The following is a 20375-nucleotide window of genomic DNA, read 5'->3' as shown; positions in this document are numbered from 1 at the left end:
AGTTTTTAGGGTAGGCGGTATGGTATCGGTGAGTGGTGTGGGGGAGTGAAGTCACCGATCGGTGACCACACCGTAGTGATTGAGTGAGGGTGTTTGAGTAGGAGAGAGGGAGAGAAATCGGTGAATAGTCACCTAAGGTGGAGAAGAGTGATGGAGGAGAGAGAGAGAGAGGAGAGAACAACCAATCAAAATTTTTTATTTTTTAATTGAGTGGGTGTTTGAACCATACATAGTGTTTGAGTAGAAAATGGGGAGTGAAGGGGGGAGTTGACATGGCTTTATATCATTGGGTAGAGAAAACTCAAACACCCTAAATGACCCAAACCATACCGCCTACCCTTACACATGACTAATTGTTGCGTCATCTATGGTAAAAAAATCACTTATGTAAATTTTTGAAGAGATTATAAAATTAAATACTTTATAAATTTATATCCTTAAATCCGTGTAGTACACGGGTCTAATAATCTAGTTATATATTATATAGTATTAGAGATAAGCGAACTGAATGAAAAGTAGAATATGACAATTTTGTAATTTGGTTCTTTAATAGGTTTAAAAGGTTGAGAAAAGAGACAGCACTCTCTGCTTCTGGTCACAAAAAGAAGAAAGATCCGGAAGGAGAGAGGCCTGGCACGGCGGCGCGTGGCCAGGCGGTGGCGGAGCAAAGGCGGCACTAACAGAAAACAGAAAAGAGAGAGCACCGCTTCTGGTCAGAAAGAGAAGAAAGATCTGGAAGGAGAGAGGCCCGGCACGGCAGCGCGCGACTAGGCTGTGGCGGAGCAAAGGCGGCAATACCGATTTCCGTCGAGTGCACGGTTAGGATTAAGTAAACAAAAGACAAAGAAGCTTATGGTAGCATTGGTTAGGTCACAGAAGCGGTCGTCATGGTCGTACAAGAAGAACAAAAGAGCATACGGTGGTCCCACATCAAGCAGACAATGCCGGTAAGTTTATCACCTCCGATTTGGTTATGTAATCAGCAAATCCATGTCATGCAACAACCTTTTTGGCTGAATCTGCTTTTAATGGCGATGTTTGTTCAGCTTCTGGCCAGATTAGGGTTCCGTCCGTTATCCGGTCACCCGCTTTCATCTTGGATGGTGGATGGACGGCTCTGGTAGGTGATTGGGTTAGCTGGGCGGTTCCCCTTGCAAATATAAGTGTTGGTATTTGATGTCCTGTAACTGATATGGATTTTTTTAATGGAAAAAAATCACGCTCACTTTTGAAGCTCATTATCAACAAAACAAATAATATCACATTGTGATGTTCATTAGAGTGTAGTTTAACTTCACATTAAATACATTATTTGCGAATAAAGACTATATAATGTGGTTTAATCTTGATCGAATACAAATTTAGTCCTTTTTAAGTTGTGGGCATATACGCTTATATAGAAAATGGCATTAACATTCAGCAGCATGTTGGATTGTTTGGATAGTATATTAATATATGCCAACTTTGCAGTAGGAGAAGAGAGAATTACATATCAACTGCAGCTATGTGAATACCACAAGAATGATGATAGTTGGACCCATTATCACTTCTGGTTTGTAATTCTTTGGCTTTACTAAAATAACTTCATGTTAAGTCTGAAGTACTTATTATTAACATTTGTTATTCAAAAACAAAAGAGAACCAAACAACATAAAGGTAATTTATATCCTTTTATAGACAAGAATTTGGCTGTAAAGGCACCTTTTTGTTCCTATCTAAGCTCTAATAAAATAAATGTTAATTCCTAGACAATATATGTATTTATGAATAGTAATCAGACTAGGTTTAGTAGTTATCCAAATATATATAAGTTTCCTTAGCAAAATATTATACAGTGTTGGGTTGTTGCTAATATGTTTTTTTTTCTCAAATTATTCAGCAAATGGGTAGACGTTAGGAAATCTAAAAGCATCCTGCTTTGTATTATGTACATGACTCTCTGGACGTTGTGGAAAGAACGATATGGTTTGGTTTTTAGAGGTTTGAAGAGACCGGCTGATAGAGGGTGCGAAGACATCATCTCCTCCTTATTCAATTGTATTAATCACAGGTCTAAAAATGTGGTCTGGGATTTCTCTCCCTGTATCCAGCTCGCTGGAGGCCTTTTAGCTTTTTTTAATGCTATGTCGTTATCTAAAAAAGTCAGCAAATGGGTATGAAGTTGTGATGAATTGGTATTAGGCTTGACGGTGTGGGCTTCGTCCCACCCCCGTCGTGCCCGGCGTCGTTCCGCCACCCATTTCTCCCCTCCCCGTCGTCCCAAACGACCCAGGTAAGACGTTGAAGCCACTCCCACAATTTTTCCATCTGGGTATCAATAATCTTTAACCATGGAGAACAACAACAATAATCAATCAATCATCTTTCTGGCAGTTCAGTGATCAGCTTCGTGTTCAGACCAACAATCTTTCTTTAAATGACTCCATCTGGAGCACCTCTTACGCCTCCAAACGCCCCGAAAAAGATCGCCGGAACTTTGACCTCCGTGTTGGCGGTGACTTCATCAACTCCGGCACCGTCCACACCAACAATTCCGGCACCGATTTTAATGGGTTCAACTTTGACTGGAAGATGGGGTCCACTAAAAGTGCTGATTTTGGGATAAATGGTGGGTTTAATAAAGGGGTTTATTCAAACCCCAGTTTGAATTTTGGTCCATGATGTGCACAAAATGCAACATATAAATTACATCAATTGTGGCATAAAACTAACCCTTTTTAGTACTAAAGTTGGAAAAAGTATGTTTTTGTCTTCCTTTTGTATTTTCAGGATTAAATGAGCTCAAATGAACAAAAGAAGCAAAAAAGGCAGCTAAATCTAACACAAATACATGAAAGGAACAAACGTTGCACACCCGGCCTCCCTGACAGCATCTTCCCAAGCAAAACAAGAGAACAGAAGGCTGAACACGCCCCGTGCTCAATGAGCATGGGGGCGTGCCCAAGTGTCAGCAGAAAAGACAAAGTTGTAGAAGTTTCTATCGCCCACCACGGGGCCGTGCTCAGCGGATACGGGGCCGTGGTCAACTCTAAGATTCGCAGGATCTAAGGAAATCTTGATAGTACAGATACGCTTCTGCATACGGGGTCGTGCTCAGCGGACACGGGGGCGTGGTCAACTAATGCAGACAAACTGCAATTAATGAAGAAAGAGAGAAGGATGGACACGGGGCCGTGCCCGAGCTTCTGTTCAGCCTATAAATAGGAGTGCTTGGATCACTTGCAACTCATCCCTTGGCATATCACCTCTCTCACACTTCACCCACCACCCACCACCATCACAACACCATCATCCACCACCATCATCCATTGTCCATCATAGAGTGTGTGAGTCGTCTCGGGATCCAAGATTGATCGTAAGAGTTCTTAACAATCAAAGGCCATGTTTGCCTAAGTCTCTTACATCACTTGGTGAAGACAAGTGTTTAGTGTAATACTTTTTATTTTTAATCTTTTCGCACTTTTTATTTGGTTATGTATTAATGACTTTAATAACTAGTTTCTTATGTTGAAGGTGATTCTTCCTTATCGTTTGTCCGTGGTGTCTTGGCATTATTTTACTGTCTATATAAAATAAAAGATTTTCACTATTCATATCTCCATGGTCTATATGGAGATATGTTGGCTACCTGGTCGGGGGTTAAGGGAACGGTTTGGTAAGAGTCTTGCCATTGTTTAGTGTATAGATCCTGCAAAGGACCTGGGTCACATTTAGTAGGACCTCCTTCAATACCCACCGGTATTGGATGGCGGGGGTCCAAACTCTTTGATCCCCTCATAAGTTAAACTACTATTAAAACTTTAACCCGGCTACTTAGGATTGTACCCCTGCTGACTCAGACTACTTAGCCGAGGGTAACGTCACCTTCAAAAGTGGGGCCTACCACATTATGCATTAATAACTTAATTAATTATCTTTCAATAATCCGACCCTTTAGGATTGTATCCTTGCTGACTCAAACTATTGGGTTGAGGGTAACACACCTTCAAAAGAGGGGCATACTATAATAACTAAGCTAATCTCTTAAAAAGTGCAAAAGTGCGAAAATAATCAAAGGTTACACTACACACGAGTCGGATCCAAGTGATTCATCTTGTCTATCTGTTTTTACTTTTATTTTATTTTTCAGCATCTTAGTTAGTTTTATTTTTCTAGTTTAAAAACCTTTTTCTAACTTTCGATTTGATTAGACGTTGAGGATAAACCGGTACTAAAAGCTCTTGTGTCCTTGGACGACCTCGGTATCTTACCAACACTATACTACGTTCATGATGGGTGCACTTGCCCGTATGTGTGTTTAGTGTTAGTGAATATCGTGTTTTATAAATTTAAAATTTGGCTAAAAAGTGTAAAAAGGGCTTAAAATATACACCTAAAATATATTACACTACACACGCATCAAGTTTTTGGCGCCGCTGCCGGGGACACAAGGATTTTAAGAAAGTTGGGAATCAACGGCCTAATCGTTTTTTTTCTAAATTTTCTGTTTTTTTTTAGGATTTTCTTAATTTTTCAGCTTCTGCAGAACTCAGCACGGGCCGTGCCCGCTGAACACGCCCCGTGCCCAATCTTTGAAACTGTCAATCCTGTTTTAAGTCAGACAGTAAGCTAAACACGGGGCCGTGCCCACTCAACATGCCCCGTGCCCAAGATTCAGTTACTGAAAACAGAACGGTAAGATCCCGACGGTTGGTAATTTCTGACACAAACATGAGTGATAATGATAATTTTTACTTTCGGCACTCTTATGGTATGTGGTGTCAATTATGTGGTGGCTCTCGTAAAGAATTAGAATGTTATTTTCTAAATTATAACCCCCACTATATAGACCCATTGTTTTCCTGTAGCCTTAAGAGGGGCGAAAGTAAAAATAATCCCTATCTCTCCCTCGAATGCGCTCAACCGGACCTTCTAGAGAAATGCTTCTTGATGAACTATTTCAATTAGAAGATCTAATTCTTAATTTGTTAAAAGAACTTAGGATGGATTTTATTAATTCATCTCAAGACGATACCCAAGAAGAATTATTGGGACCACATTCGAATAAAAACAACTTCGTTGTTCCCAATAATACCTTCGACTCTAGCGAGGACTTGAGCGATAGTCCTCCCTGTGCTGATTGTGCCGTGAAGGACTCTCCATCGACTTCGTTCGGTGCATACATAGACCTGAGCGATTCGGCATACACCTTCTTTAACGAGAGCCCGGGAAAGGGTTGGACTTGTCCACCTACATTTAGCATAGGAATCACCCTCACCGACAACCTCTTGCGTTCTCGTCTTAATCTAGAGCAATTAAGGTATCTTAGGCACTTTGGGGTTGTCCTATCCAGTAAGGAGCCGGCCGATCTGGATAAATTCCTTAAAAATAGGAAAGTCCTTAAGACAGCTTCTAGACACGGGGCCGTGTCCAGGTCAACACGCCCCCGTGTCCACCGAAAGATTCCTTTCTGATTTTTTATCAGAATACGGACAAAATGTGTCAGGATTCTGTCTGCACACGGGGCCGTGTCCAGCCGACACGGGGCCGTGTGCAGCGTGCTGTCGTTTTCTATAAATGCAGCAAGATTCCTGCTCATTTGGACCACTCCAAAGACAAAGATCTGCTGAAATCTTCACTCATACCATCCTAGGTATATTCTAAAGAAGGTTCTCAACAACCATCTTGTCTTTTCCACTTTTGTTCATTACCTTCTTCTTCAATTTTTAGTCAATACCTCCATTGAAGCTTGAAATCTCCATGAACTCAAGCTTTATTGTAATGTTTGTAAGGTTATTATTCAAGGAATCTTGTTTAAAATGAGTTATACAACTTCGTTTTAAATTATTTATGCTTAAAAATACCTTATAAATTGGAAAAATAATTTAAAACTCCAAGATTCCTTGCTCTAAAAACCTGCAGACAACTAAACACGGGGCCGTGTCTGAGGTACTGTCACGTCAAAATTGAACTCTTTTCGGTCTGTTTTCTCAGAATGGCGAGCAGAACTAGCAGGACATCTTCATCGCAATCAAGGAACAACCGACAAGGGAGGAGGTCATCAACGATAGAAGACTCTCTTGTAAATTATGTTTACGCTTTAAGAGAGGCTATTGATGAAATGACAGGGGTGGAAGAAGCGTTGGTCGACCGTATCAATCACTTAACGGTGGGACTAGAAGGGTGTCTTCGAGAGGTCAACCTTTTGCACCAAAGGTTGAACATTCTCGCCTCTCCTCCTTTGGTACCGGTCATTACCCAAAGGGCATGGAACGTGGTGCCTGAAGTCATCATACCAGCCGAATGGTACACCGTACACCCGGGACTTCCTCGTGATATACTACAAGGGGTTCCGGTTGGTGTCACTTCCCATCCACAAGATGTTGAGGAGAATGAAGCCGCCTTCTTCCTCCCGAGAGAGATAGAAGAATGGCTTTAACCACATCTAGGGAACACCCCTCGGCCCAGAGTTCTACCAAGCTTTTAGATACCGGAAAATTGTTTCCGGAATTTTGGTTCTTAATATAAAAGTAGAGCTCCTTAGAATGATTTTATGTGCCCCACTTGACCTATCTAGTTTAACTCTTATTTTTCTTTTTTCTTTATTTTTAGTTTTCTAGGAATGTTATGTAATTCTCTCTATTACTTCAATGGAATGATGGTTTTAGTTAATTTGGTGTTTTGATGATGTTGTAATGGATAAAACACACTCGGGATGGTGAAGGATAACAAGGGAAACTTGCACCAGCACCCCATGCATGAAAACAGGGCCATCCGACAAAATTTTCTTCATTACAGCAAGTTCAGCACGGGTCGTGCCCGCCCAACACGGCCCCGTGCTGCACAGTTTGCAGAAAATGGCCAGTTCAGGTAACTGGACACGGGGCGTGCTCACTGAACACGCCCCCGTGCCCAGGCTTCTGTTTCTTTTTACAAACTTTTGTTACTGGCAATCTGAACACGGGGCCGTGCCCGGACACCACGGGGCCATGTCCAGACGCCCAGTAACATAAAATTTTGCTTTTTCATACCTTTTTACACATTCAATCAACCTAAAACTTATTTTTGGGACACATTGAGGACAATGTGTAATTTAAGTGTGGGGAGGGGGATGCTAAAACTTTGAATCTTGCAAGTCCTAATTAACAAGCCTTACACAAAACTCTATTGAAACCGCTAATCACCCCAAATTTTTTCAAAATATTTTTTCATTTTTTTTACTTGTCTAGGTTTAATTTGGGAAATTGAAGTTCTAAAAAGTGATATTTTTACAAATTTACAACCAACAACGTCGTGATAAAAAGAACCAACATAAGAAAATTATGAAACGACATGACAAGTTTAGTTAAAATTTGATTATATATACTTGACTACATAAATAACCCATTCCCACAAAAAGTGAGTTTTTGAGCCTTTATTGAGCATACAAATACATATCTTTAAACTAAATGCTCATTTTTCGTTTCTTGTGTGAATAGCCGCTTGGTTCGTACGACTCTAGAACTTGCCACGGCGATACATTCCCGGTCCTTACCAACTTAAACCCAAGTAAGTAAATGACGGAGGCATTAGGACTAACCCTTTTTATTTCTTCACCACTGTTTTTTTTTTTACCACCTACCCAAAATCCCCCTAGTTAACCCCTTTGAGCCTAAACCTTTTCATTTCTTAACCCAAACCAAAAACCCTTTTTACCCACCTAAACCCTTTTTTAATTTAAACCCTTTATTTTAGTAACAAAGCTCGTTTTTTCTTATGACTTGGTGAAAAAAAAAACAATGATAATGAAGCCTAAAGAAATAAACAAACAAGTTTATCAAAAAGAACTTTGTTTGAAAGAAATGCTTCATCAAAATAAAAAGTTAAGAAAAAAATAAAATAAAATAAAAAGTCTTCCAAAAACCGACGCTTTTTACGCCTTTCGCCCTTTTACTAACCACTAACCCAACCACCCACCTTTAGCCCAAGCCTAACCCTTCACCCAAAAGTCCTCTTGATATTTACAAAGTTGTATAGTTAAAAAGGAGGAGGATTGATTGCTTGGCAAGCTTATGGTAGAAGTAAGTTCCATGCCGCTCTCGAGTGATTCACTAAAAATACACCTTCGGCCGAGTGTTGAGTGATCCCCCGTGAGGTATGTGAACTTGTATATAAATGAAATTTTAAAAAAGGCATGTTATGCCCTAATAAGTAATTTATCTTATGAAACGTTTTTAATAAATCATGACGAATAGGATTGTAAATAAATAAAAATAAAACTTAATAAAGAATCTTGGAAATACCGACACTCTATGACAAGCCCAAAAACCTTCTCTTCTACCCATTCCATTTGGGAGTGTAAAGCCACATTATAAAGAGTTTTGCTTGAGGACAAGCAAAGATTCAAGTGTGGGGGTATTTGATGTGCACAAAATGCAACATATAAATTACATCAATTGTGGCATAAAACTAACCCTTTTTTAGTACTAATGTTGGAAAAAGTATGTTTTTGTCTTCCTTTTGTATTTTCAGGATTAAATGAGCTCAAATGAACAAAAGAAGCAAAAAGGCAGCTAAATCTAAGATAAATACAAGAAAAGGAACAAACGTGGCGTGCCCGGCCTCCCCGACAGCATCTTCCCAAGCAAAACAAGTGAACAGAAGGCTGAACACGCCCCGTGCTCAATGAGCACGGGGGCGTGCCCAAGTGTCAACAGAAAAGACAAAGTTGTAGAAGCTTCTATCGCCCACCACGGGGCCGTGCTTAGCGGACACGGGGCCGTGGTCAACTCTAAGATTCGCAGGATCTAGGGAAATCTTGATAGTACAGATACGCTTCTGCACACGGGGTCGTGCTCAGCGGACACGGGGGCGTGGTCAACTAATGCAGACAAACTGCAATTAATGAAGAAAGAAAGAAGGATGGACACTGGGCCGTGCCCAATGGACACGGGGCCGTGCCCGAGCTTCTGTTCAGCCTATAAATAGGAGTGCTTGGATCACTTGCAACCAATCCCTTGGCACACCACCTCTCTCACACTTCACACTTCACCCACCACCCACCACCCACCACCCACCACCATCACAACACCATCATCTACCACCATCATCCATTGTCCATCATAGAGTGTGTGAGTCGTCTTGGGATCCAAGATTGATCGTAAGAGTTCTTGACAATCAAAGGCCATGTTTGCCTAAGTCTCTAACATCACTTGGTGAAGACAAGTGTTTAGTGTAATACTTTTTATTTTTAATCTTTTCGCACTTTTTATTTGGTTTTGCATTAATGACTTTAATAACTAATTTCTTATGTTGAAGGTGATTCTTCCTTATCGTTTGTCCGTGGTGTCTTGGCATTATTTTACTGTCTATATAAAATAAAAGATTTTCACCATTCATATCTCCACGGTCTATATGGAGATATATTGGCTACCTGGTCGGGGGTTAAGGGAACGATTTGGTAAGAGTCTTGCCATTGTTTAGTGTATAGATCCTGCAAAGGACCTGGGTCAAATTTAGTAGGACCTCCTTCAATACCCACCGGTATTGGATGGCGGGGGTCTAAACTCTTTGATCCCCTCATAAGTTAAACTACTATTAAAACTTTAACCCGGCTACTTAGGACTGTATCCCTGCTGACTCAGACTACTTAGCCGAGGGTAACGTCACCTTCAAAAGAGGGGCCTACCACATTATGCATTAATAACTTAATTAATTATCTTTCAATAATCCGACACTTTAGGATTGTATCCTTGCTGACTCAAACTACTGGGTTGAGGGTAACGTCACCTTCAAAAGAGGGGCCTACTACAATAACTAAGATAATCTCCTAAAAGGTGCAAAAGTGCGAAAATAATCAAAGGTTACACTACACACGAGTCGGATCCAAGTGATTCATCTTGTCTATCTGTTTTTACTTTTATTTTATTTTTCAGCATCTTAGTTGGTTTTATTTTTTTAGTTTAAAAACCTTTTTCTAACTTTCGATTTGATTAGACGTTGAGGATAAACCGGTACTAAAAGCTCTTGTGTCCTTGGACGACCTCGGTATCTTACCAACACTATACTACGTTCACGATGGGTGCACTTGCCCATATGTGTGTTTAGTGTTAGTGAATATCGTGTTTTATAAATTTAAAACTTGGCTAAAAAGTGTAAAAAGGGCTTAAAATATACACCTAAAATATATTACACTACACACGCATCAGTCCAAATAATGTGAATTTTGAGCGAAATGGGTTTAATAAAGATGGAAAATTGGGGGAAAATGGTGAGGTTGATCATCATTCTGTTGGGGGTAAACATGGAAATAATAATAATAATAATAATAATAATAATAATAATAATAATAATAATAATAATAATAACAGTGGTGTTAGTAATAATGAGAAGGATAATGGTAAGAATAGTGTTGATAAGAGGTTCAAGACTCTGCCACCTTCAGAATCTTTGCCCAGAAATGAGACTGTTGGTGGGTATATTTTTGTTTGTAACAATGATACCATGCAAGAGAATCTTCAAAGGCAGCTTTTTGGTACGTTTGGTTCTTTGATTTGCTCAATTTTGTATCATTTTTTTCATGGGTGTTTTATACTTCATATTTGTGTTGATTTTGTTTATTTTTTTCTAGATTTTTGGTTGAGAATTTGGGATCTTTTTGGAGTTGTATATAGATCATTTTTTAGAACATTTCCAGATGATGATGGTATATAGAAAGATCACTTTATGGTTAGAAAATTAGGCAGGAATTATGAGGATAAGAGAATGGTTAGCATCTTTTTAGGTTAATGTTGAATTGTGACCATAAATTAGAACATGGGTTGGCTCTTGATGTTCTTGACTTCTTCCACAAATTGGAATATTCTGTTGTTGGGAAGATTTTACAAATTAGTTTACTATTTTTTAGTAAAATTTCTGAACATTATGTTTATATTCTAAGTTTTGTTGAACAACAGCAACTCTGTTAATCACAAAAACTAGATGGATTTGATTAAAAGCCAGTGCCTGAGTGTAGTTCTTTAAAAATATATAATCTATGAACGTTACGTATTCCGATGGAAATCGTTTTATCGTGTAAGATGCAAGTGTAATTCTGTTATGAATTTGCCTAATCTTTTTCTTAAACTGAATTTCAGGTTTACTGCCACGCTACCGGGACTCTGTTAGGCATATCACACCTGGTCTGCCTCTTTTTCTTTACAACTACTCCACCCACCAGCTTCATGGTGTTTTTGAGGTATTCAGTCTCATTCATTTAACTTGCAAGTTTCTTGTATTTGATTTGTATTGGTGAAAATCCTTAAAAATCAAAGGTTAAAGAACATATATTATATATCTTCTAACATGGAATATGGTTTCAATGATTTAGGCTGCAAGTTTTAGCGGAACAAACATCGACCCGTTTGCATGGGAAGACAAAAAGAACCCTGGTGAATCACGGTTCCCTGCTCAGGTGTGCGTTATAACTAGAAAGTTAGCCGAGCCGTTAGAAGAAGACTCATTCATGCCAATTCTTCACCACTACGACGGCCCTAAATTTCGCCTTGAACTCAACATCCCTGAGGTAAAACTATCCTTTTACCCTTCAGGTCCATTAAGAACACTTTTCGATGTCCAAATCACTAATCACTTGAAAAACTAACACGCGTGTTGTTGTTGCAGGCGCTCTCGTTTTTGGACATATTTGAGGATAACAAGAACTGAAGCATGGTCGAGGAAAATCAAGTATCAACATGTATTATAAGGTTAAGAAGTGGTTTTGTGATAATGTGAGATATGTTTAATCATATATACGTAACTAATATATGTTAATATCGAGTCGTATTAAGAAAGATTTATCCCTGGGTTAAGACCCTGAATGCCATACCTTGCTGAAGGCGATTCACGAGAGAATCGCGCACAGTTTCCCTTGACCGAGATGTGAATGCCCATGATTTGCTCATATATGTTTGTATAGGGGACGTGTAACCATGAAGATTAATGAATTTATTTTTCTATCTTATTTAATAAATGTTAAAAAAAGTAGATGAATTAAAAAAAAAATAAATAAACTTGGTAGGGTAGGACCATCCTCCATTTCTAGTGTTTCTACCATGGCGGACCATCCTCCAAGGGAGGACCATCACCATACCGTATAGCCTTATAACATGATTGTCACACCCCAACCGATAGCGGAAACATCGGGGCGCGACACTGAGCGAAACAGATTGTCCAGGAGAAATCATAACAACTGATTTACCAGATATTTAAATATTATGTCCCATACCATAACATACCAAAGTAAAAATTATTACAGACCGAATATCTCAAGACAAATAACATGTTCCGACAACTCAGATTTAAATTGTTTTTGTTTGTTTCTTGACTCCATCCTAACTCAATTCCATCAAATAGCAAGTAGCATCCTACACACCTGTGTCACATACGTTAAAATATAGGTCAATACACATAGTGTAAAGGTGAGCATACAAGTTTAATAGTATAATAGAGTTCGAAATCGTTTACGCATAACCAGCATGTAACATGTAATAAAGTGAAGGCTAGTAGGTTATCGACAGAGAAATATGCACAGACGTGACTGAGAGTTGTAGAATGCGCAACACATATCCCCACTGGGACACGTGAAGTAAAGCCCTTAACAACCCCTGTCCACGACAGGTGCTGAGTCCAAACTATAGTACTATCGGTGCTAAGGTGTCAGGCAACGATCACTGTGTTAACATAACATACAAGCATTCGTCGAATAACACGTAGCATGCAATAATGGTCAGCGTATAAATAGTGTTTGTGTTGTGTGTTGATTTTGATTTGAATAAGTAACGTATGTAACACCCAAAAGTGCATAAAGCAAAAAGGGTTCGAGTATACTCACAGATAACGTTCAAGTTAATAAACACTGCCTTGGATTGAAGGGAGCGCTAAGAGATTAGCCTGAACAGTTAACGATAGCATAAGCGGTGAACGACGCGTAAATCGGTGAAGAGTGGCTAAGTGTCGAGTGGCAATCCGATCGGATGGCTATCCGGCCGATTGGCCATTCGTTCGGATGTCAATCCGTTCGGATGGTCATCCGATCGGATGACCATTCGGTCGGATTGATATTCGTTTGGTAAGGATGTGTTTGTGTATGATGGCTTTGAAGTTTTTGTTGTAGCATTTTGAAAACCGAGAAGTATCTTTACCCTTCAGGTTGATCGATCGACGGTCGTTCGATCGGATTGCAATCCAATGAGCGAGACATTTCAGTTGAGAACAAGTTCACAGCAGGGTGGTCATTTGATCGGATAGCAATCCGATCGAATGCAATCCGTTGGAAACTCATGATCTTTGAAAATTATGAAAATGATTAAGTGTCAAAGTTCCAAATGTCACTGATCGGATGGTCGTTCGATCTGATGGCAATCCGATCGGACGGTAATCCGTTCGACGTTCAGATCTTTGAGAATTTGAAGAAAATGTTTAAGTGTGGAACCAAGTGCAATCCGATCGGATTGCAGTTCGATCGGACGGCAATCCGATCGTACGACGATCCATCCCAACGAATCTGATCGTCTTGAGCTTGTTTATTTTGAAAGTTCTTGCAGTTTGCTCGAGACGGTATGACAACGTACTAAACAACGGAATCTCGTCAAGTCCCAAGTCGTCCGATCAAACAGGAACCACCCAAATCCGATCAGTCTACTGGTTCGTGACGGTTGTTCATGTTTAGCCCGAAATCGGTTGTCTCTTTGGTAGAAACCAGATCTCAGACCGATGCTTCACTAAGAAATGAGTAAAAGACCTGAATGAGCACCGATTCTATCGGTTCTGAGTGCATTGAGTGTAAAAGAGTTGAAAGGAAGTTGGAAAAGCTTCTTTCAATCCTTTTAAACTTGAAAATGTTTAGATCTATGTGAAATCGTTGTGAAATCATGTGGAAGTCCTTCAGATCTGAGTTATTCTTGGTGGAATGAGGTCAAAACTTGAAGTTCATAAGAACTCCATGATGACATCACCCTAGAACACCTCAAATCCGTTGATTTCACGGTTAAAAGTTAAGATTCAAAGGTGAAAATGATGAAGAAGTGCGTGTAGGTCATAGAGGTACAAGATTTTAGTTGAAAACTTACAAGAACCGTGAGAAATCGAGAGAAAAGAGGGCTTGAGTGCTGCTGGTCGAATGATAGAGCTATCACATCACTTGTGATGTGACAGGAGGGTATTTATAGGTTTCCAAAAAGGGAAAGGAGGAGCAAGTGTCGGATTGCGCACCGATCGGATGGCACTTTGATCGGATGGAAATCCGATCGGATGGCAATCCGATCAGATGGCCATTCGATAGATTGGCCATTCGATCGAGTGGCTCCGACGAGTTGCGTTTCGGCGTTTCGTTTCGCGTATTGAGCGTTGCGACACGTTTAAGAGAGTTTCGATTAAGCGATGCGATAGATTAATAATAAACACACAAATACTATATCTAACATATAATCATCCAAATTAACTTGCGGTTAGCGTTTGCAATTAAGTTGCGTTGCGATATAGTTGCGATTGCGTTTCGATTAATCACCACAAACATAAAGTAAACATGCACAAGTAACACATAAGTAACACACACACACGTAAAACAATATACAAAATCTATCAATTCAAGGTGCGAATGCGATTGCGATGCGATTAGCGATGAAGCGATATAACATGCAATAAACATCGATCAAACCTCGATTATTTATAGATACTCCACATAATGCAACTAAAGCAAACAAAATAAAAGGTTCGATTACAAGTCAATGTAGTACAGTAAACAGTTAAGCAAGGAGTGACAGATTGCAATTAGCAATCTTTTCTTCCTTTGACCATGACTTTGACTTTCGTAACACGGGGTGTTACAATGATATAAAATCAAACAGTTTCACTTAGATTTGACATTGCAGATTGTATTTTTTTGGTAACAAGTCATACTACAGCTTGCATTTTGTAGTTTTGTTATCAACAAAAAAGGTAAATGTTTGGTGGCTTATATTAGAATCAAACCTGACAGCTTAGAACGATTCAACCCTATCCAAGTCAACAATATTTATTGTTTAGTGCGCTGCGTCGTGAAGCGCGCATAGTTTAAATACTAGTTAAGTTTGTTTTCGAAGTCGTTTCTTAGTAACTAATTTTTTCACATGTACCAAAGTTAGGAGCAAAAAACCTGAGAAGAATCTTGGAACGCCTCTCTTTACAAGCTTTCCGCTTCTCTTTTTTACGTCGGAGTTGTCTGCTTAGAGATCTTCCACTCTGTACGGACACGGATGAACATCCCTCACTCCCTCCTTCCTCTCTCACAATACTCATGATGGTGCTTGTGTAGACATACACGAACACATGCCCTCCTCTCTCTCCTAGATATTGGTTGTTGGACCTACAAAAGAACATATGATATTTAAAAGCCAAAACATGACCATTTTGATTAAGAAATAAACAGCAGCTTGAACAGGCTCCTCCCAAAGATAGTGAATCTTGAACACTAATAAGAACAGTTGTTGAACACATTAACATCTGTTTAAGCCTTGGAAGCCACTGTTGAATAAGAGCCAAGCACTGATCAAGACCAAAGCGCTGTTGAAGCAAAGATTTGTTCAAGAAGATCAAACATCTGTTCAAACCAAACATGTTTGATATGAAGATCAGCGATTTCATCTTTGTAACAATATTTTACTTTGGAACATATGTTTAGTATATTAGATCATATGTTAGATCCCACAGATGTTTGCAAACATCTGTGAATCTTTTCTGTTAGGAATGTTAGATAGCACTATCAGGGTAATGTCAACTAATCACGACCAAACCTTTTGTACTTAGTATAAATAGATCTCACTTGTTGGAAATCTATTTATCACGTTCCATTCTCTTTTGTACGAACATATTAGTGGTGTAATCAGGTTGAGAGGGAGTTTGTAAAGTCAATTGTACTATAATCAAATCATTTGAATCTGATATAAAACAGTCATTGATGATAATTCCCAGCTTGTGATTATTTTATCTGCTTTACAATACAAAATTGTCTGTTCTTATTTCTTTTAATCATAAGCCTTGTAAACTCAGATCCTAACAATTGGTATCAGAGCTTGGTCACATTAAACTTGATTTCACAATCAGTTTAATATTCAAAGATCAGCTCACAAAGATCCGATATGTTCATAGCTCAGAGTTGTAAAGTGTTAAATTCAAAAAATATTTTACACGTACTCCGTTTTTTCTTTAGAAGAACAAAAGAGATGGCACAAAATGATCCCATAATACTGGCTTCAGTAACAAGCCTCCCATTCTTGTCATATCTGAATTTAATATCTGGTAACGTAGGATGGCTCACATACTTGCTCAACAGAACACCGGGTGTTGGAAGTCCATTGTATTCGGACCACAGATTCCAATGGTACCTAGTACTGAAAACCCGAGTGTTCAAGAGCCAAAGAAGCCGGAAAACTACTCAGAGCAAGATTTCCAAAAATTTGAGCTAGATACAAAGGCCTTTAGCATTGTGGCCATGGTACTGCTAAATGATATCTATGTCGGCCTGTTACATTGCAACAATGCTAAAGAGTTATGCTGTACATTGAAAGAGCAGTTTGGTGGAACAGAGGAAGTGATAGAGAATACTCGACTAATCCTTAACCAACAATACGAGACGTTCACACATGTCAAGGAAGAAAACCTTACATAATAGTTTGAGAGTTTGTTATGTTTAATTGGTGAATTAAAGATGGTGAACAAGGATTTTCCTAAATCAACTTTACGTAACCAATTTTTAAGATCTCTTCCTGAGAAGTGGGCACCATAGCTATAGTGAAGAACAACTCCTGACTTTAAGGACATGACCATGACCTCAGCTTCATGGAAAACTCTTAACATTTGAGAGAGAGCTTGTCGAGAAAAAAGAAGCTCCAGGAAATTGGAAAAGTGTTCGACGATTATGTTTTCAGAAACACATCACTTCTAAGTCAGGAAGGATCATCTTCAGGAATGACAAATGATCAAAGTTTTGATCATTATATTGATATAAAGCATATGGACCCAACAGACCTTGAGGAAATGAATATATTGCACCAAGTGGCACTACTAACTACTAAGTCTTAGAGCAAAAAAAAAAAATTACAAAAGGACCGGTAGGACATATCTAGGGTTAAATGGAAGGTCAAAGGTAGGGTTAGATAAATCTATAACCAAATGTTTAACGTGTAATAGATTAGGTCACTTTGAAAGAGAGTGTAGGAGTTAATCAAATAACCCTGCACCATTGATTACATATCCTAACCAAAGACCTCAATCTAACACACAAGAGTCATTTTATCAAAATACCCAAACTACCCCTGGACTAAGTGTACAAAACACTACCCATTTTGCACAAAGCATAAACCCTGTGCATGTGCATTATGTTCAAGCAACTCCTATTCCTTATGTCCGGTATGTTCAAGTGCATGTCGCACAAGTTCAAGCACCTCAAGTTGCTTATGCTCCTGCAACTGTAGAGCCTGATCAACAAAGCTTTTCACCCAAGGCTATGTTGATTGGAGCAGCTTTCCAGAAAATTTAGTTATTAGAAAGTTGCATTAATGGCAAATGATACTAATGAACATGGAAATATCTGGTTTATGCCAATTGAATGTACCCCACGAGAAGCAGATCAAGAAAAGAAAACAAATGTTGGTGACCCTACTGTTAGGATCTGAGTTTGAATTGTTGTGAATGTTTAAGATGAAACAATGAATGAAGATAAACAAATAAGGAAATATGGAGCAGAATAGTAAACTTTTAATCACAATAATGGAAGATTTGCTTTCATTATGCTTTTGTAAAAGATTGAAATTACAATGATTCACGTATATATGAGAATTACAAACTCCCCCTCAGCCTGATCACTCCTATTTGTTCGTACAAAATGTCAAGAAGGAAAGTGATAAATAGAACAGTACATGCACTGTTTTATTTATTGTACAAATCAAACATCTGAAGCATCTTGGCTGACGTCACCTAGACAGTGACATCTAACAACCTAACAACCTCTAACGTCTGCTAATAGTCTAAGTATTGTTACATTAAAAACTCTGTTGAGCAGCATCTGTTTTCTAATCATCTGTTGAGCTTTAACCTCTGTTGAGCCTCAGCAGACCTTGCTTCTTCAGACTTTGTCTTCATCAGCAATGGATGATCAGACCTTTGCTTCAACAGACTTTGTCTTCAAGCAGAGGTTCACTTTGGCAGACCCACCTAGGGGTGTTCATGAGCCAATCCGATCCGATCGAGGGTCTGCTCATGCTCGGATTGAATTACAACCGATCCGATCCAATCGGATCGAATTTGCAAAACTGAGCACAAAAGTGATGCTCGTGTTCGGATTAAATTTGAATCGAGCGGATCGTTTTCACTCGGTTCTCAGCACCGAAATTAAAACATGTGTAGCAAAAAGAAAAAAAAAAACTGAAATCAAGACTATTACAAGGCTGCATTCAACAAAAACAAATCCTAACTTAATTAAAACATGTCCAGCACCTTACTAACAAAAACAATACATAACTAAAATCATGATTCTAAAAATGTTTGATGTATTATACTCAGCTTAGATCCATAATGTATTATACTCAGCTTAAACAATTTAGGCATAAGATGAGCAGCTCAGATCCATAATGTATTATACTCAGCTTAAACAGTTTAGGCATAACATAAGCTCAATTGAACATAAGCACAACAAAAGTATCGTTAAAACAAAAGATCACCGCAAATGTCCAAAAAGGAAAGAGCTACACTCGATTTTCTTAACATCAAATCTAGTTCATCCAAAATATAAATTACATTACCAAATCAACATAACTTACTTTTTCAATAGAACATTAACATCACTTATACGTGTTTAATGACAGATATGATCATCATAATTTCTTCATAACTATCTAGTTTGCAGATAACTTATAACTACACATACACTATTTCATCATGAATCACTGATACAACAATACATTCATATCAATCAAGATTGTACCTCTGCTAATTTGGATCCTCTGCTGAAAGTAATCATGAGTTGAGTTGAACTTGAGCAGTTGCGCAGCGAGATTCCGTATGAGTTGAACTTGAGCAGTTGAGGAGCAACGAGGTATTTGGATCCTCTACTGAAAGTACATCAAAGTTGTCTAGATATCTCACCAGATTTTCTCCCGATTCATCAACTACAGCAGCGAGATTCCATTTTTTCAGTTGAGCAGCAGCGAGGTGAGGTATGTGAATATGTGATTGTGGCAACGAGATTATGTGATTGTGTGAATTTTTTAGGAATTAGGGTTAGGTTTTGGTATTGAGTTGGCTAGTATGTTTCTTGGGCTTTTAATTTTTGGGCTACTTATCAATATAACTATATATATATATATATTAATTATTTAAAAAAATAATTTGAGCGAAACCGAGCGATCGGTGAGCGAGCAGACCTTTGTTCATGCTTGGCTCGTTTTCAAATCGAACCAAGCCAAGCGGCTCATTTACAAACTGAGCGGGAATCGAACGAGCATTTTTCGGGCATTTTTCCAGTGATCGTTGAGCGCCTCGATCGTTGAGCAGTTTGGTCAGCCCTATCTTCAACAGTCTTTGTCTTTGGCAGACTTTGGCTTTGGCAGACTTTTGGAGTAGCAGTTGTTGATGCCTTTGTCATTGAGGGGAGCAGATCTTCTGTGCACTGTTTATTGTTGATCAGATAATGTAGATTATTTTGGCTTTCCAACCATCTGTTCTTTTGGCAGGGTCCACATGATCCAACAATCTCCCCCTATAACAGATGATGCCAAAACACTTATTTATTGGTGATCTTTATTTCTCATCAACATCTACCTGATCTGCCCTTTGAATTGTAACTCAAAGTTCATGGAGATCATGTCTTCAAATTCCCTTTCAAGTTCAAGGTCTAACAGATCTTGCAGATCACATGCATCCAGACCATATGCATTCTCCATTTTCAGCTTTTGAACACTACCATCTGATTTGAACAGAGTTAATTCGTGGGTGTCTAAGGATAACTTCCACTTTAGATTTTTCGGATCAGTTGGTTTTCTTCGGAGAAGAGTTATTGTTGATGAGTTGGGTGATTGTGGCCTGCTGATAAGTTTAGCAACTGTTACTCTTAGTTTGTCACTTGCTGGATCTGTGTGATACCTCAGCTGGCATCTAATTCCCTCCTTTCTGTAGTATTCAAACATCTGCTCATTAGCCTCAGCAGTATGCTTTTGCCTTTTTGCTTGATTCAAGGCAGCTATGGATAAGGCAGATGTTGAGGGCAGCTTTTTGGATGTCTAGGTCTATTGAGGGATAACCACTATTGGATAAACTGGCTTTTGAGGAACCGAAGGATCCTTTGCTCTAAGTTGTTCTAGTATTTTGGAAGTTTCAACTATCTTTGATTCAGACTATCTAGTAAC

The 20375-nt window shown here is 38.9% G+C and overlaps 2 protein-coding genes across 7 annotated transcripts; both read left to right on the top strand.

Annotated features, from left to right (window-relative positions):
- The first annotated feature begins 521 nt into the window (after nucleotides 1-521).
- On the top strand, nucleotides 522-2981 carry LOC118492458. Of its 6 annotated transcripts, XM_035990497.1 has the most exons (4): nucleotides 522-947; nucleotides 1063-1120; nucleotides 1471-1552; nucleotides 1880-2981. In XM_035990497.1, the coding sequence occupies exons 1-4, from the start codon at nucleotides 888-890 to the stop codon at nucleotides 2157-2159; spliced, it is 480 nt and encodes a 159-aa protein (XP_035846390.1). In that variant the 5' UTR covers nucleotides 522-887; the 3' UTR covers nucleotides 2160-2981. The 6 variants fall into 6 exon arrangements, 1 of the variants encoding a protein (XP_035846390.1); XR_004893837.1 differs by lacking the exon at nucleotides 1063-1120; XR_004893835.1 differs by lacking the exon at nucleotides 1880-2981 and having other exon boundaries at nucleotides 1047-1120; nucleotides 1471-1873.
- A 2993-nt stretch (nucleotides 2982-5974) lies between these two features.
- LOC110943324 (B2 protein) lies at nucleotides 5975-11789 on the top strand. Its single transcript, XM_022185074.2, has 5 exons — nucleotides 5975-6195; nucleotides 10167-10492; nucleotides 11094-11194; nucleotides 11327-11521; nucleotides 11620-11789. Exons 1-5 carry the CDS (start codon nucleotides 5975-5977, stop codon nucleotides 11659-11661), a joined length of 885 nt encoding a protein of 294 aa, XP_022040766.2. The 3' UTR covers nucleotides 11662-11789.
- The last annotated feature ends 8586 nt before the right edge of the window (nucleotides 11790-20375 follow it).

This window comes from Helianthus annuus, chromosome 5 (assembly GCF_002127325.2).
Source record: "Helianthus annuus cultivar XRQ/B chromosome 5, HanXRQr2.0-SUNRISE, whole genome shotgun sequence".
Classification (NCBI taxonomy): Eukaryota; Viridiplantae; Streptophyta; class Magnoliopsida; order Asterales; family Asteraceae; genus Helianthus; species Helianthus annuus.
Note: the sequence above shows the minus strand (reverse complement) of the source record. Positions and strands in the feature narration are given on the sequence as shown.

What these genes read in the sequence shown, in the direction of transcription:
- LOC118492458 (XM_035990497.1), top strand. Translation starts at nt 888, where the DNA reads ATGGTCGTACAAGAAGAACAAAAGAGCATACGGTGGTCCCACATCAAG. An exon ending in ACATCAAGCAGACAATGCCG is followed by an intron (nt 948 to 1,062) that starts GTAAGTTTATCA and finishes TGGCCAGATTAG; the next exon opens with GGTTCCGTCCGTTATCCGGT. An exon ending in ATGGTGGATGGACGGCTCTG is followed by an intron (nt 1,121 to 1,470) that starts GTAGGTGATTGG and finishes CCAACTTTGCAG; the next exon opens with TAGGAGAAGAGAGAATTACA.
- LOC110943324 (XM_022185074.2), top strand. Translation starts at nt 5,975, where the DNA reads ATGGCGAGCAGAACTAGCAGGACATCTTCATCGCAATCAAGGAACAAC. An exon ending in GTCAACCTTTTGCACCAAAG is followed by an intron (nt 6,196 to 10,166) that starts GTTGAACATTCT and finishes CACACGCATCAG; the next exon opens with TCCAAATAATGTGAATTTTG. An exon ending in TCTTCAAAGGCAGCTTTTTG is followed by an intron (nt 10,493 to 11,093) that starts GTACGTTTGGTT and finishes ACTGAATTTCAG; the next exon opens with GTTTACTGCCACGCTACCGG.